General features: G+C 31.8%; 3 protein-coding genes across 3 annotated transcripts; all 3 read right to left on the bottom strand.

Moving 5' to 3' along the window:
• Positions 1-651: 651 nt before the first annotated feature.
• Positions 652-8,218, bottom strand: LOC101215264 (beta-adaptin-like protein A). The gene is made up of 11 exons (XM_011654244.2): positions 7,976-8,218; positions 6,837-7,353; positions 6,237-6,361; positions 4,654-4,852; positions 4,009-4,237; positions 3,620-3,786; positions 3,273-3,482; positions 2,846-2,956; positions 2,578-2,754; positions 1,823-2,290; positions 652-1,403 (listed from the first exon to the last, which is right to left on the bottom strand). Exons 1-11 carry the CDS (start codon positions 8,026-8,028, stop codon positions 1,113-1,115), a joined length of 2,547 nt encoding a protein of 848 aa, XP_011652546.1. The 5' UTR covers positions 8,029-8,218; the 3' UTR covers positions 652-1,112.
• Positions 8,219-10,988: 2,770 nt separating this feature from the next.
• LOC101208376 (S-protein homolog 1-like) lies at positions 10,989-11,423 on the bottom strand. The gene has a single exon (XM_004136386.3). The coding sequence runs from the start codon at positions 11,421-11,423 to the stop codon at positions 10,989-10,991; it is 435 nt and encodes a 144-aa protein (XP_004136434.3).
• Positions 11,424-14,222: 2,799 nt separating this feature from the next.
• LOC101208617 (S-protein homolog 1-like) lies at positions 14,223-14,657 on the bottom strand. Its single transcript, XM_004136387.1, has one exon. The coding sequence runs from the start codon at positions 14,655-14,657 to the stop codon at positions 14,223-14,225; it is 435 nt and encodes a 144-aa protein (XP_004136435.1).
• Positions 14,658-15,797: the final 1,140 nt, after the last annotated feature.

Genomic DNA, 15,797 nt, shown 5'->3' with positions numbered 1-15,797 from the left:
AAATGCCAACGACCCTTTGCAATTTGGGTGAAATTAACAAAATATATACATGCACACAAGAAAGAATCACGGTTTCGCTTCCACTTGACTCGTTCTAGCTCATCTTGCTCTCCTTTTTTTCGCTCACAAAACTCTGTTAACTCTCACTTCTTGCTCTCTTCTTTTTCTCACTCAAAAAGCACTATTCTTGCTCTTAGTTTCACAATCTCGCTCTCCCACTCTCTTCACTATTCTTACTCTTAGTTTCACAAAGAAATAAAAACGTGCAACATGGAGAAGAAGAGGAAAAAGAAAAGGATAATGCCGCAAACATACATTAGCAAATGGACATATCATTAACTAAAAGATCCAATGACGCACCTCTAAAAACATATGGAAGATCACGTCAATTAGCATTGACCTAACTCCAATTTGTGTGTAAATATATTGCCATTAAAATTTTAAGTATCTATTTTAATCTTTTAATAAAGAAATTGAAATGGTTCATTTTCAAGAATATAAAGACAAATGTTACAATTATACTTTCAAATTTTAATCGTAAAAGTTGATCTCTCAAACTTAATTCTAGTTGTGTTGTACGATAGAATCCATCTTTAACTTGCTACAACCTGCAATGCTCAGAGGCAAAAATAGAAAGTATACGCCAGAATGGAAGGCAGACATGACAAAATCTTCAAATTTTGATGTATAGAACACAAACAATAAGAATTCACCCTGTGGGATTTGGTACACAAATGACCAAGAACCTTGGATATTATTTACCTGCATAAGGCTGAAAAATAGTCTCAATACAGAAGTTAAAAAGAAGCGAAAAGAGATGAAGAGTGCAAGAAACTAACTACAAGACTTGAAAATTCACAAAACCTTATACACTGGACGAGATTTTATAGCACAGATTTGGAGCAAAAGCTAAGCAATTGGAAGGGGCCACGATTAGGGAACAGAAAGAGGAGATTCTTCAGTCCCATATTACACTCATCTATACTACAAATCAATGTGAAATTCCATAACCATAGCTACCTTGTTTATCTCCATCCATCCATCTGTTCCTATATGTTGATGCAGATAACGCGAACGAAGGGATTTACCAAGCAAAACTTAATGCTGATAACTTATGGCATACCAAAGCTTGCCAGAGCTGATTGGAACAAAGACAAGAAAGCTTGCGACACGCTTTGGTCATCGGCTTTAACCTTTACCTGTGCTTTGGCAGATGCTGTGTTGATAATGCACTCCACCAGAAAGTTGCTCGGTTCTTCTTGTTTTTGTGCGAAGAAGAAGATTTTGAAGTTAGGTGCCTGGCCACCGGATGCAATGGAATGAATGGAATGGTTTTGCATGTGCCGGAGGAGGACTTGTGGTGATGTTAGCGCTGCGACTCCTTGAGGGCTTACAGAAATTTCCTGAAAGAAAAAGGCATCAGGTGGCAGCACAATATGGAGGTCGGAATAACGGAAGTACCCTAAGTTCAGTTTCACTTGGAAAAGATGATCAGATTCACGATGGGTTAACTACAATGAAAAAGTGGCTGATGAAATATCTAGAAAAGGATCTTCATATGAAAATGGCAGGTACAAGGCATGTTTTGCACTGATTCTAAAATACCGAAAATCAGTTTTGTCATTTTCAAAATCACACTTAAATATGCTTTTAAACATTCAAAAGTAATTTTGTTGACATAAAATGACAGTTAAAAGTGTAAATTAATGCTTCGTGATTAAAACCTCGTGTTTCGGAGTGATTTTGAACTTAATAAAAGAGACTTCAACAATTTTAAAATGACAAAATTACTCTCGAAAATACTCTAGATGTGAAAACAAACCTGTGATATTGATATAGGCAGCTGCCGCCATTTCTGCTGAAAAGTTCCTGGATCTAGAACAGCTTTTGACTTTAACTGCAAGGGAGGTGGTGAAGGTGCAGCGGGAGTGATAGGAGAAGCAGAAGCTGTTGGTAAACCTAGACCAAATAGATCATCAAATGGCGAGCTTGACTGTGGAGCAGGCCCCGGTATGGAAGGATTTGACACTGCAGATTCTAGTGGCGCTTGAGGAATGAGAGATCCAATGGAGCCTTCATATGAAGGAGCACTATATGCTGAACCATTGTTACTAACGACTCTTGTTTCCTCTTCCACTGAGGTGCTTAGAAGTAGGTCATTATCATTTGCCTCAACTTGCTGAGTTGGAACAACAGTATCTGCAGACTCTACCCCAATAGATAAATTTCCAAGTTCGTCTGAGAACTCAAATGGACCACGATGTTCCTTGTCAGTGAACATGTAAGATGGCTGCAACAACATACACAAATTATATGATTATACAATAGCTTAGAGTCCATTTAAGATAGGTCAAATTTGGTCAGAAAGCTAAACAGGATATGAATGGCTGAAGCTAACCAGGTGCTAGAGCACAAAAAATATTTTAATTTTGCTCTCGGTGATGATTCTATCTTCTACTATCTCCCACTATCTCATCTTTATATTCTTAAACTTACATAATAATTTCGGAGTAATCCTTACATGAGGGAGTCAAAAGAAAAATACATTGGATACTCATGAGAATTAAGTGGTGTTACCTTCTGATAAATAACAGACAAACTATTAAATTCATCAAATATTCTATCCTTGACTTCACTGCTCTGTGTATCAGCAAATACAGAAACGGCTTGCTTTGGAGGATTGACCACACGTTCAGCTACAGAAACATTGTATTGCAAAAGTCTGTAGTAGAATAGTGCTCGATCATGGACATCCTATAATTGAGAGCAAATATTACCACATAAAATGACCAAATATTGCTAAGAATAAGCTTTTTTTGAAAAAAAACAATCTAATAACCTCTACCTGATGAAAGTCAGCGAGACCTACTGCCAGTGCAGCTCCCAAGGCCTTTTGAGTTTCCGGAGGCCTTTTGAAGAAACACTTCATCACTGCAGTGAGAAGATGTAGGCGTACCTGCAAAAGTGATATTGCCCATCATTCAACATGTAAGATAAAAAATATCATGATTTTAGAACATTAAGGCAATACACATATGTACATGTAGATATATGTATATATATGCGTATACATACATACGTGCGTGTGAGTGTATGTGCATGTGTAGTATAGATACATACATATGTATATACATAGTTGGTGAATGTGGTGTTAAATCGAACTTTTAAATACCACATACGAGGCATGAACAGACCAACAGAACCCTCAGTTTGTTTAAGCATAATATTTTTTTTTTTTTTTTTTTGGGGGGGGGGGGGGAGGGGGAGGTTACCTCAGCAGAAGGCTCATCATCCCAGTTTTCAACTAAACTCTCTAGAATATATGGGGCATCTTGCATGTCCTGCGAGTACTCCCCCAGCATCCAGATAAGAGCTGCTTTGGCCTTTGGTTCTTGAATATTTTTACTGCTGATGCTGCCGACAACAGCAATGCAATCATGACTCCATTGTGGATATTTTCTCAAAAGGTCTTTAACAAGCACCTGCCAAAAGTCACTTTGTTCAACTACTGCTGCTGCTTTTGTGATACAAATTAGTGTAGAAAGAAAATATAACACATTTACCATTTACATTAGTCTTTAAAAATAAAAGTGCGTGAAGCGTGTGAAGAACTAATTACCAGAGCTTCAGCAGTCACATAGTCCTTTTCCATCTCCAAAAACTGCAGAAGTCGATCAACAATTGCATTAACATCATATTGTTGCAGTGCTATTTTTCCAACAGCACGTATTGACTCTCTTGCAATGGGAATATCAACATTTGCAACGTATTCACATAATTCTGTCACTGAAAAAACAACTCGAAGGTATTATTTATCAAACATTTGAGAACTAAAATAGATATAAAATGTTGCAGATAACAAAAGACCAAGACAAACAAGAAACCACAAGATGCACATTCAATGAATCTTTTTGTGAATGAAGAAACAATTTTATTGATAAATGAGAAGCATATTTACTGGTTTAACTGCATAACTAGACAGTAGAACGATCTGTGGAGTTCACTCACCAATTTCGTAAGTGTTGCTCTCATTTGCCACTGCAGTCAACATTTCGAGCTTCAATTTTTTTACATAAGATGGCTCGTTGTACTGACAATAGAAGTATTTATAGTCTGCAGAAAATACAAATGGAGCACGCATCACCAAGAGATGCAGGTGGCTGAGAACTGCGTAAGATTGCTCCGGACTTCCTGAACTCACTAAGGTTAAGAGAGGGGCTTTAATTCGTTCGTAGACCTAGCCAACATAATGAACTCCATAAAGTTTATGTACTCAATAGAAGGGGAAAAAGAATTATATCAAACACTACACTATCCCAGTGTTCACTGAGAACAAAGAGTCAACAAGTAAAAGATAATAATGGTAATCTAAGATAAACAGCCACCAAAAATTTCTTGTCCTAGGATTGGAACATAGAAGTTCACTACAAGGAGAACTATATTTTTAAGATGATTCAATTTATTTCTCTTTCCAAGAACTTAGACTGCCAGGTTAGAGGTAGCGATTATCCTCAATTTTAAATACTTAAGAAAAAAAAGAATAAGAAGCGACGAACCTAGGCAAAGCCATATGATTCAGGTATGAGAGTTGAAAAGTAAAACTGTAATACAGAGTTTAGTAAAAAAAATGGATCAAAACTCTTGATAAGTCACCTGCTGATGAACATCAGTCATTGATAAAGTTAAATGTAGAAAAACTTTGGTTGTTGCCAATACCACAGCACCATTAGCATGCTGAAGTCTATCTTCAAGGAGATTCATGATGTCAAAAATCTCATTGCTATCTGACGGTACATATTTGGAAACCAATTCAAGTATGAGACACTGTGCCCATTCATTAAATTCTTTGATCCTGCAAGCATAGCAATTTGTTTGAACCAAGTATGATATATATTCTATCTCCGAAATTCTCAGCGCTCACAGATTATAGAATGCATATATAAGAACCATTCAATAGATAAATTAGCTTAGAGACTCTAAAACAACACAATCAATACAATTCTAAAGTTATTATCTCGTACTACCAAACTTCTACTGAACCATGACATTATGCAATGACAAATTAACAGCTAAAGCAAGCCCTTGATAAAATGCAATGAGAAAAATGTACAAGAGCATCCCAAGTTTCGATTATCCACCTACATCATTACGAAGATCAGAACTACAGAAAACATAGGAAGCACCAAGACCGACACCGACACGTAACACACCAACACGCCAATTTTCAAAAAAGTAGAACATGACACGTTGGGGACACATTATTCTTTTATTAAAAAGTTTAAATATATGTCGTGCATATAAACATATTGGAAAATATTTCATTTGAAAACATCAAAATAACAAGTTAAACACCATAGAATTCATGAATTTATAAGTGAAGGTTTAGATGTGAATGTTGGGGTGTGACCGTTTGGAGGTGGAGTTTTGGGCGTGGAGAAATGAGGGATATTGTGGATGTGGGAGGTCTGTTTTTTATGAAAAGAAAGGCCAGAGACAATAATAATAAGCCTAAAATGTGGGGTTGATGGTCTATATTTGGGCTGGGCATTTGGCCTTTTAAAATGTTAGTTTTAGTAAAAAAAATCTTACCAAATCTGCAGGTTCCATGTCCCAGTTGTGTCCCAACCGTGTTGGGGCGTGTCCGAAATTAAAAAATAATAATAAAATAATTGACACACCAGCTGGCATCTCGGAAATGTGTCGGTGTCAAACAAGTGCCATTTTAGAAGTGTCGGTGCTTCTTAGCAGAAAACTATGGCCAAGACTGTTAGGAAAAAATTAATGTTCTGAACACCCTTCAGAAAAATAACACGGTCATAGAACAACCTTGCACTACAAACTGATAAAGTTCTAGGGAAATGTGTTATTTATAAAAGTAATTATGAATAAAGTTTGAGGTTTCAAATGACAAGAGTGTAACCCAATAGACTAAACGACAAGATCTGCAAGTGCATGAAGAAAAGCCATAAAGAATGTCTTAGAACACAGAGGTAGATATGATGTCATGATCTCCAATGACTAAATATAATGTCGAAGTCCCAACCCTCTTACTGTTTAGACCCCAAATCATTTAAATTTCAAAACATATGTAATAACTAAATGGCTGTGACTTCCAATGACTACAATGATAATATTGCTAAAAGTAAAAACATGGTAAAATTAATACTTCTTTCAGACCTAGATCTAGAGAAACTGATCAAGAATGGGCTCCTGATTCCAAAGCCTACAGAACATACCGATTCAGAAGATAATACACAACTGGCTTACTGAGCAAAGCCTCTCTTTCTCTTGATGCTTCCTCCAAGGAGCTAGCTTCTGAGGTTAAAATCTCTTGTAGAGCAGATAAACAATTTGCAACTACCTGAATAGGTGCAATAGATTAGAAAAACACCTTATCAAGTCAAAAGAAAAAAGCTTAAATACAATCAACGTCATTCAAATAATAGACTTCTCTATCACCCACAAAATATTCAAGTTAATTCGCAATACAATAATATTTGTGGTTGTTTATGAGATAAAAATGATTAGTACATAGAAATCTGAAGGCGTGCCACTTCAGATTCCTGCCATGACTACATTTAAGCATAATTTATGGTGGCATTAGAAATCTCTTTGGTATAGAAATCATTCATTGGATGAAAGGTATATCAAAAGATTCCTCTTCTCTTTTCATTTTTTCAATAAGAAACGTCATTGGAAAAATAATAGCACCAACTTATTTTGTGATGTAGAGAGATACGTTATGAAGAAAGCTCAAACAGAAGTATATTAATAGTGAAGCACAAAAATAATAGTTCATAATTAAAAATTTGGATTAAATAATTTAAATAGATCACCTGAGTATCTCGATCATTAAGCATCAAATGCTTCAGCGTTGCTGGAAAATCAGCATCAGTGCATGTTGAAGCAGATATACGGTATAGTTTCAAAACCCCCGTAACAGCAACCATTCTCACATAACTATTGCTATCCTTCAAACCAGAACCCAAGGGCCCTACCAGATACTCAACCAGATTTGCAACCCGAAGTGAACATAAACTCCTCAAAGCAAGCCCTCTAATCATTGGATCATCGTCCTTGCAGTCTCTTTGAAGGAAATTAATTGTGAGAAGAGCAAGATCAGGATTAACCTTGGCATAATTGCCAACGTATAGATAACACATTTTTTTGAGAACTATGTCTGATGTAGCAGAACACATCACCATCTCTCCAAAGAGAGACGATACATCAATCCCAATAGTCATGTATGAGATCACTTTCTTAAAAAGTTCCCTCTTGGAATCTTCAACACCCGGTGCTCTGCTTCCAGCAAGCTGCCGGAGCTGTGATTTCAGATCAGATACTTCACTTTTTCTGGTCAGGTAAATCAAATTCCAGTAAGGCTCATTGCAATGGATATCAGCAAATAAAATTTTGATTTTAGTTCCTTATAAATCGAAATTCAATCAAAATACTCCATCGAAATCATGAAACCTTAATCGAAATTAAAATGGGGTCATCCAGAATTTTCATTTCAGGGAGCAACAATAGTAGAAACTGATTCAATCGAACTTCAAGTCGACCCATTGCAAAGTTCAAACAATTATTCCGAAGTGACAAACTAAAAATAATAATCTTACAGAACATCAAGCGAAAACGAAATTGCTTTTGGACTAACAATATGATCAGGATTTTACCCATTAGATGCAATAACTTATACAACAGAACAGAAACTAAAGCTCCATGATCGGTTTCAATGCAGTAGTCGAGAGAAAAACTAAACTAATGAAGGAACAGGGCAAAAAATGCTTCGAACTTAAGCAGATCCACGACTTCCAAATCCAGACGAAAAATAGTAAAACCATCTAAATACCAATCTCAAAACAACTCTAAAACTAAGTGATCGGCAGAAATGAATTGTATGTATAATCCGGAATCATCGATAAAACTGACAATGTAAGAAAAAATGGAGGGGGAAAGATAAAGTGCCACCTACCCCGATGGTTGGGACGGCGATGAAGTTCGATGAGACGGCGCAGGCGGAGCCATGGAGGACCAAAATTACGGTGGCGTGCAGCTCCGTCCAAAGCGAGACAATTCGTAGAGAAATATCTCAACGACAAGGGACTTGAGAGAGTCGCAATTCCGAATTTGGCTATGGAGTTCGTGAATCTAAGATGGGACTTGCAGATGCAATTGCACGCTAGCCGCGCCCGCAGAGAAGCCTTCTCTCTTTTCTTCTTGGCTTATGGGAAGAACTAAGAAGACTTGTTGGGTCTGAAGCCGGTCTACTCTGAAATTGGGCTCCGCCCGGTCTACCGGTTTAGTGGATAACACAATGCCATCTCTCTCAACCCAACCAAATCTCTCAGATCGATATAGCACAATGTCGAAGAATTTATACTTGAAGCAAAATTTAGAATTAGTTCTCGAACTCTATCGTTGATAAACTTATGGAGTGTTTGGTTGGAGTTTTTTTTCTTTTTTTATGAGTTGAGTTGGTAATTATAATATAGAAAAAAATAATTGGGAGAGTTAACAAGAAATAAGGTGTGAGAAATGTGGTTTAACACAAATAAGTAGATAATAATCACAATTCACCTCTCTGGTTTACCCATAACAATTCTACGAGGTTGCTTTTGATGTTAATCAAATTTATTTTGTCAAAATATTTGATACTTATTTGTTTGAGCTCTTCACTCCTACAATTGGTATATCTTCTCTTTCGAGTTCTTTTTGACAAATTATATGCAAAGATTAATTGCTAGAGCTATAGCAACGTGCTGATAAACAATTAAAATAGCAAAACTAATTAAGATATAAATCATATACTAACAATCTCAAAGTTAGATATCAGATTCTCACTTTCCATATTGTAAAACAAAGACACTATAAGTTTCGAGATATTATTTATTGACAATAAAAGTAAGGAGTAGGATTAATACACGTGATAACTATTGTTGTTGTTTTTGTTATAACATTGCGACATCAGGAAAAATAAGTTTGACTCACATTCCGAATTCCCAAGTATGTATGAGCTCGAAAGTACTATGAGGATTGGTCTTCAAGTAAATTCCATCATCTCGAGCAAACCAAATGCAGTTTCTAAGCTGACATCTAAAAGCAAGCCAACCGGATTTCTCGGGCCAAAATACATTAAATGAAGCATGACTATTGGCATTGTGCGTATCACACCAATAAAGTATTGTTTGCCATAAATTCTCCTTGGAACTCCATGAAAAATGTTGCTTTATACCTAAGTTTCGTGCACCCAAATAATCATCTTTAGACTTACAATGAAGAAACAACGAGTATTTGCTCATCTCGTTCAAAATATTAATTTTGTATGAACTCAATGGAACCTCTGCACCAGGCTGTCCATTGTACTGGCCACCCAATACTAAAATTATACCCACAATGACTATATATTTGAGAGCTTTCATATCTTTTGGTAAGGGTTATTTATCTTCCACCTTTGTCATTGTTTTGTTTCTCTTTATTACTTTTGTCTCACAATTTCTCTAATATTCACGGTGACAGAAGTATATTATAAATAGAAACGTGTTTGGTTTTCTATTAATTTTAGAAGAAAAAAATAACAATAATTTAAGAGCTCGTTAGTAAACAAATGGAATTTAAATTTACCAATATATAATTATCATATTTACTTTCTCACTCCCTAAAATAATTTACCACATACAATTATATTTGTTTCATAAATGTAAAATTTTGGTTTTCCTAATTTACCAGTAACAAATTACTTTTTAAAAGTTTTTTGTTTTTTTCCAAACTTAAATTATCCATAATTATTTATATAACTACCATATTTATTTTATTTTTACCTAACAAAATTTACCATACATAATTATATTTGTTCCATAAATAATAATGGAAAAGGTTGGTTTTTTCTAAATAATAAAGTTTTATTTTTATTTTTATATATTTTTAAATACAAACTTAGCTAATTTAATTTATATATATATATATATATAAAGAACATTTTTAAAAATAGCAAAATAAATTAAAATATTTACCAGCTATAGCAAAATTTTGGATTTTATAATTGATAGTCTTCTATTGCTATAGCATATAAATGATAAAATTTGTTATAGGTTATAAATATTTTGTAAAATCTACCCTTTAGAGATCACATATTTTTAAACATAAACTTAGCTAATTTAACTTTGCATCTCAAAAAAAAATATTTACATATAGGAATCTTTTAAAAAATATAACCAAACTGGACAAAAAAATTAGTTTTGAAAAAATATTTTTTTTATTGGAAAATTGTCAACAACATTTCATAAAATATTTTTATTAAATAGTTTATCAATTTTTATATTTTTGAAAACATCTCTATTATTATATTAGTTTTATTTGCTTGTGCCTAATACATTTCTAAATTTGTTGTTATATTTTGCAATTAAAACAGATTTTGTAATTAATTTGTTATTATATTTTATTGCTTGAAATTAATTGCTAATTGCTCGTTTATTTTGATTGGTTATTCTATTTTTTTTATTACCAATATTTTATAAGAATTATATGAGCTGTTGATTTGTTAATTTTTTTGTTTAATTCAAAGAGGACTTATAATTTGTATTAAAATATCGATTAAATTACCTATTAGCAAAAAGTTTATTAATTTTTTTAATTAAACGATAAAAAGTTCCATTATTTCGAATAATAAACTCTATTCTCCTCCTCCAACGTTGTTCATACGAGTACTACAATTGGTATTAGATCGAGCTAGGTTGCTCATGATTTTAATCAAATTTATTTTATCAAAGAATTTGATACTTTTTGTTCATGTTCTTAGCTTTATACCTAAAGCATCGATCTTAATAATGTTTTGATACTTCCACATTCAACGTTGTAAAATAACATTAGAGTTGAGATATCATTGATTGACAATAAAAAGCAAAGAGTAAACTTGATACATGTCATAAATAATAATAGTATTATTATTATTATAGTAATATAACGACATTAGGGAAAATAAGTTTGATTCACATTCCAGGTTCCCAAGTATGTATGAGCTCAAAAGTATTATGAGGGTTGGTCTTCAAGTAAATTCCATCATCTCGAGCAGACCAAATGCAATTTCTGAGTTGACATCTAAAAGCAAGCCAACCAGATTTCTCAGGCCAAAATACATTAAATGAAGCATGACTTTCGGCATTGTGCATATAACACCAATACAGTGTTGTTTGCCACAAATTCTCCTTGAAACTCCATGAAAATTGTTGTTTTACACCTAAATTTTGTGCACCTAGATCATCATCTTTAGACTTACATTGAAGAAACAATGTGTCTTTGGTCATCTCGTTCAGAATATTAATTTTCCATGAACTCAATGGAACCTCTGCACCAGGTTGCCCATTACATTCACCAATCAATGCTAAAATTACACAAACGATTGCTATGTATTTGAGAGCTTCCATATCTTCGACCTTTGCCACTGCTTTGTTTCTTGTTTCTCTTTGTTACTTATGTCTTATAATCTCTCTAATATTTATAGTTACGAAATATATTATAAATGGAAACCTGTTTGATTTTTTATTTATTTTGAAAATAAAAACAATAATTTAAGAGTCAGTTAGTAAACAAATGGAATATTGGTACTTTAGGAAACACCAAAGAAAAAAAGAGTAAACTTGACAAAAAAGAATTTACTAAAAAAGGTTACCCATACCAATTCTACCAAGTTGCTTTTCACGTTAATCAAATTTATTTTATCAAAGGATTTGATACTTATTTGTTTGAGTTATTCAATCCTACAATTGGTATATCTTCTCTTTCTAGTTCTTTTATTATATACCAAAAGCATCTTAGTGATATTTTGAAAAATTATATGCAAAGATTTGTTGCTAGAGCTATGACAACAGTAGAAAATTATTCTGCTGATAAACAATTAAAACAACAAAACTAATTAACTATAACTCAATTGATATAAACTATATATACTAACAATCTCAAAGGTATATGTCCGATTCTCACTTCCCATATTGTAAAACAAAGATATTAGATTTGAGATATCATTTATTGACAATAAAAGCTAGGAGTAAAATTAATACACGTCTTAAATATTGTTGTTGCTGTTATAACATACCGACATTAGGGAAAATAAGTTTGATTCACATTCTGGGTTCCCAAGTATGTATGAGCTCGAAAGTATTATGAGGGTTGGTCTTCAAGTAAATTCCATCATCTCGAGCAGACCAAATGTAGTTTCTAAGTTGACATCTAAAAGCAAGCCAACCGAATTTTTCTGGCCAAAATACGTTAAATGAAGCATGACTATTGGCATTGTGCATATCACACTAATACAGTGTTGTTTGCCACAAATTCTCTTTGAAACTTCATGAAAATTGTTGCTTTATACCTAAATTTCATGCACCCAAATCATCATCTTTAGACTTACAATTAAGAAACAATGAGTCTTTGTTCATCTCGTTTAGAATATTAATTTTCCATGAACTCAATGGAACCTCTGCACCAGGCTGCCAATTGTATTAGCCACCCAATGTTAAAATTACTATATATTTGAGGCCTTCCATATCGTTTGGTAAGGGTTGTTTATCTTCGACCTTTGCCACTACTTTGTTTCTCTTTATTACTTTTGCCTCACAAATTCTATAATATATATAGGGACGAAATATATTATAAATAAAAACCAATTTAGTTTCCTATTAATTTTGGAGAAAAAATAACAATAATTTAAAAGTTTGTTAGTAAGCAAATCAAATTTAAATTTGACAAAAAAAAAATACCAATATATAATTATCATATTTACTTTCTCACTCCCAAAATAAATTACCATATATAATTATATTTGTTTCATAAATGTAAAACGTTGGTTTTTCTAATTTACTATAACAATTTTTTTTTGGAATTTTTTTTCGCCAAACGTAAATTTTGGGTAATTATACATATAACTACCATGTTTACTTTCTCGCTACCTAACAAAATTTACCACATAATTATATTTGTTCCATAAATAATAATGTAAAATGTTGTTTTTTTCTAAATAATAAAGTTTAATTATTATTTTTATACATAAACGAGTTAATTTAAATTTACATTCTCAAAAGAAAATATTTACATCTAGTGGATCTTTTAAAAAATATAACAAAACGACAAAATTTATTGAATTTTGATAAAATATTTTTTTGTAGAAAATGGTCAAAATTAGAACCATCAACCAAAATATTTTTCTTTTATAGAAAAATTTGTTGTAAAAATTTGTTATATTGGTTTTGTTTGCTTGTGACTGATACATTTCTAAATTTGTTGTTATATTTTGCAGTTAAAACAGATTTTGTTATTAATTTGTTATTATATTTTGTTGCTTGAAATTAATTTCTAATTGGCAATTTATTTTAATTGGTTATTTTGTTTTTTTATTACCAATATTTTATAAGAATTAAATGAGGTGTTGTGATTGGTAATTTTTTGTTTAATTCAGAGTGGACTTATTTGTATAGAAATATTGATTAAATTACGTATTAGCAAAAAAAACTTTATTAATTTTCTTAATTAAACGATTAAAAGTTTTGTTTTTTCCAATAATAAATTTTATTCACCTCTTCCAACATTGTCCACACTATTAACAAATAAAAAAATGTCGTAAACTAGAGATTAGTCAAAACCAAAGGTGGAATATAGTAAAATTAAAGTATTATTTAATATATATATTGTAATTTAAAACACTTCAATATTAATATTAAAATATAAAAACTGTAAATGAACTCGTTCATAGTACAATTGGTATTAAATAAAGGTTGCTCTTTATTTTAATTAAATTTACTTTATAAAAGGATTTGATATATATTTGTTTGGATTCTTCCCTCCTACAATGGGTATGTATATCTTCTTTCAAGTTCTTTTTTATACCTAAAGCATCTTAATAATGTTTTGAAAAACTATATGCAAAGATTAATTACTCGAGCTATGACAACAGTAGAAAATTATTTTGTTTATATACAATACATTAACATAGCAAAACTAATTAACTATAATTCAATTGACATAAACTATAATACTAACAATCTCAAAGTCAAATGTCTAATTCTCTCATTCCACGTTGTAAAACGGCATTAGAGTTGAAATATCATTGATTGATAATAAAAAGCAAAGATTAAACTTGATACACATCATAAATAATAATAGTATTATTATTACTATTATTATTATTATTATTATTATAGTAATATAACATCATTAGGGAAAATAAGTTTGATTCACATTCCAGGTTCCCAAGTATGTATGAGCTCATAAGTATTATGAGTGTTGGTCTTCAAGTAAATTCCATCATCTCGAGCAGACCAAATGCAGTTTCTGAGTTGGCATCTAAAAGCAAGCCAACCGGATCTCTCAGGCCAATACACGTTAAATGAAGCATGACTTTTGGCATTGTGCATATAACACCAATACAATGTTGTTTGCCATAAATTCTCCTTGAAACTCCATGAAAATTGTTGTTTTACACCTAAATTTTGTGCACCTAAATCGTCATCTTTAGACTTACATCGAATAAACAATGAGTCTTTGGTCATCTCATTCAAAATATTAACTTTCCATGAACTCAGTGGAACCTCTGCACCAGGTTGCCCATTGCATTCGCCAATCAATGCTAAAATCACACCAACGACAGCTATATATTTGAGAGCTTCCATATCTTGTGGTAACGATTGTTTATCTTCCACGATTGTCACTATTTCTCTGTATTACTTTTAAATTGTCTCAGAATCTATAATATTTATAGTGACATAAATATATTATAAATAAGACACTTGTTTGGAACAAAATAACAATAATTTAAAAGTCCTTTAGTAAACAAATCAAATATTGATACTTTAGGAAACACCAAAGAGAAAAAAAAAAGGTAAACTTGACCAAAAACAATTACCATGTATAATCATATCTATAATTATCATATTTACTTTTTCATTATCTAAAAAATTTACCCCACATAATTAATATTTGTTCAATAAATAATAATACATAAAATGTGATTTCTTAATTCACTCATAACAAATTATTTTTGGGATCTTTTTCTTTGGCCAGACTTAAATTTTGGATAATTATATATAATTATCATATTTACCTGACAAAATTTACCATAATTATATTTGTTCCATAACGGTAAAGGTTGATTTTTCCTAATTTACTCGTAATAAACTATTTTACTCATTTAAATTTACATTCTTAAGAAAATATTTTAATCTAATACAAAATAAATGGTAGGATAAATATCAAGTTACAAACTTACCATTTTTATTTTTATTTCATTTCTAATGTATAAACTTCATTTTTCTTTTAATATATTTTAAAGAAATTTAGTGTTGTTTTAGGGTGAAGGAACCGTATTTCATAGGGTTTCAAATGAGTTTTTATTTTTTTACAATTATTTTAAAGAAAACATTATTTTAAAGAAAACATTATTTTTGAAGTTTGTCCTTGAAAAAAATCATAACACTATGGGGAATTTTAAAGAACTTAAATTTACAATTACGATCTGTTCCTTTCAAAGTAAGCTTTTTAGCTCATATCGGTAAAATTAGTAGTAACGGTACAAAGTTTTAGCTAAAGAGAAAAAAAGCATACAACTTCACCTTCATTTTTCTATATTTCGTCTCAACAATACCTTTCAATTATTAATTATCCACGCTAGCGTTAGCTGTAAACTTTCGAAGTTACGTAATGGATTTGAAAGCTTTCAAATATATGTCTTCAATTTATCTCTGCCAAACCTTCTAGGCAAAGATAATTATTGTGTAGAGGTTTCAAAGTTAAAATTACATTTCGAAAATAAA

The sequence above is a fragment of the Cucumis sativus genome, chromosome 3, assembly GCF_000004075.3.
Source record: "Cucumis sativus cultivar 9930 chromosome 3, Cucumber_9930_V3, whole genome shotgun sequence".
Taxonomy (NCBI): domain Eukaryota; kingdom Viridiplantae; phylum Streptophyta; class Magnoliopsida; order Cucurbitales; family Cucurbitaceae; genus Cucumis; species Cucumis sativus.
This window is presented reverse-complemented; position numbering and strand designations above follow the sequence as displayed.

Bases quoted from the DNA above. Each gene is read 5' to 3' on its own strand.
- LOC101215264 (XM_011654244.2), bottom strand. From the start codon at position 8,028: ATGGCTCCGCCTGCGCCGTCTCATCGAACTTCATCGCCGTCCCAACCA. The intron at 4,238-4,653 runs GTGACTTATCAA...TATGTTGGCTAG, and splicing joins TGACTGATGTTCATCAGCAG to GTCTACGAACGAATTAAAGC. The intron at 3,787-4,008 runs GTGAGTGAACTC...TTGTTTTTTCAG, and splicing joins GAGCAACACTTACGAAATTG to TGACAGAATTATGTGAATAC.
- LOC101208376 (XM_004136386.3), bottom strand. From the start codon at position 11,423: ATGGAAGCTCTCAAATACATAGCAATCGTTTGTGTAATTTTAGCATTG.
- LOC101208617 (XM_004136387.1), bottom strand. From the start codon at position 14,657: ATGGAAGCTCTCAAATATATAGCTGTCGTTGGTGTGATTTTAGCATTG.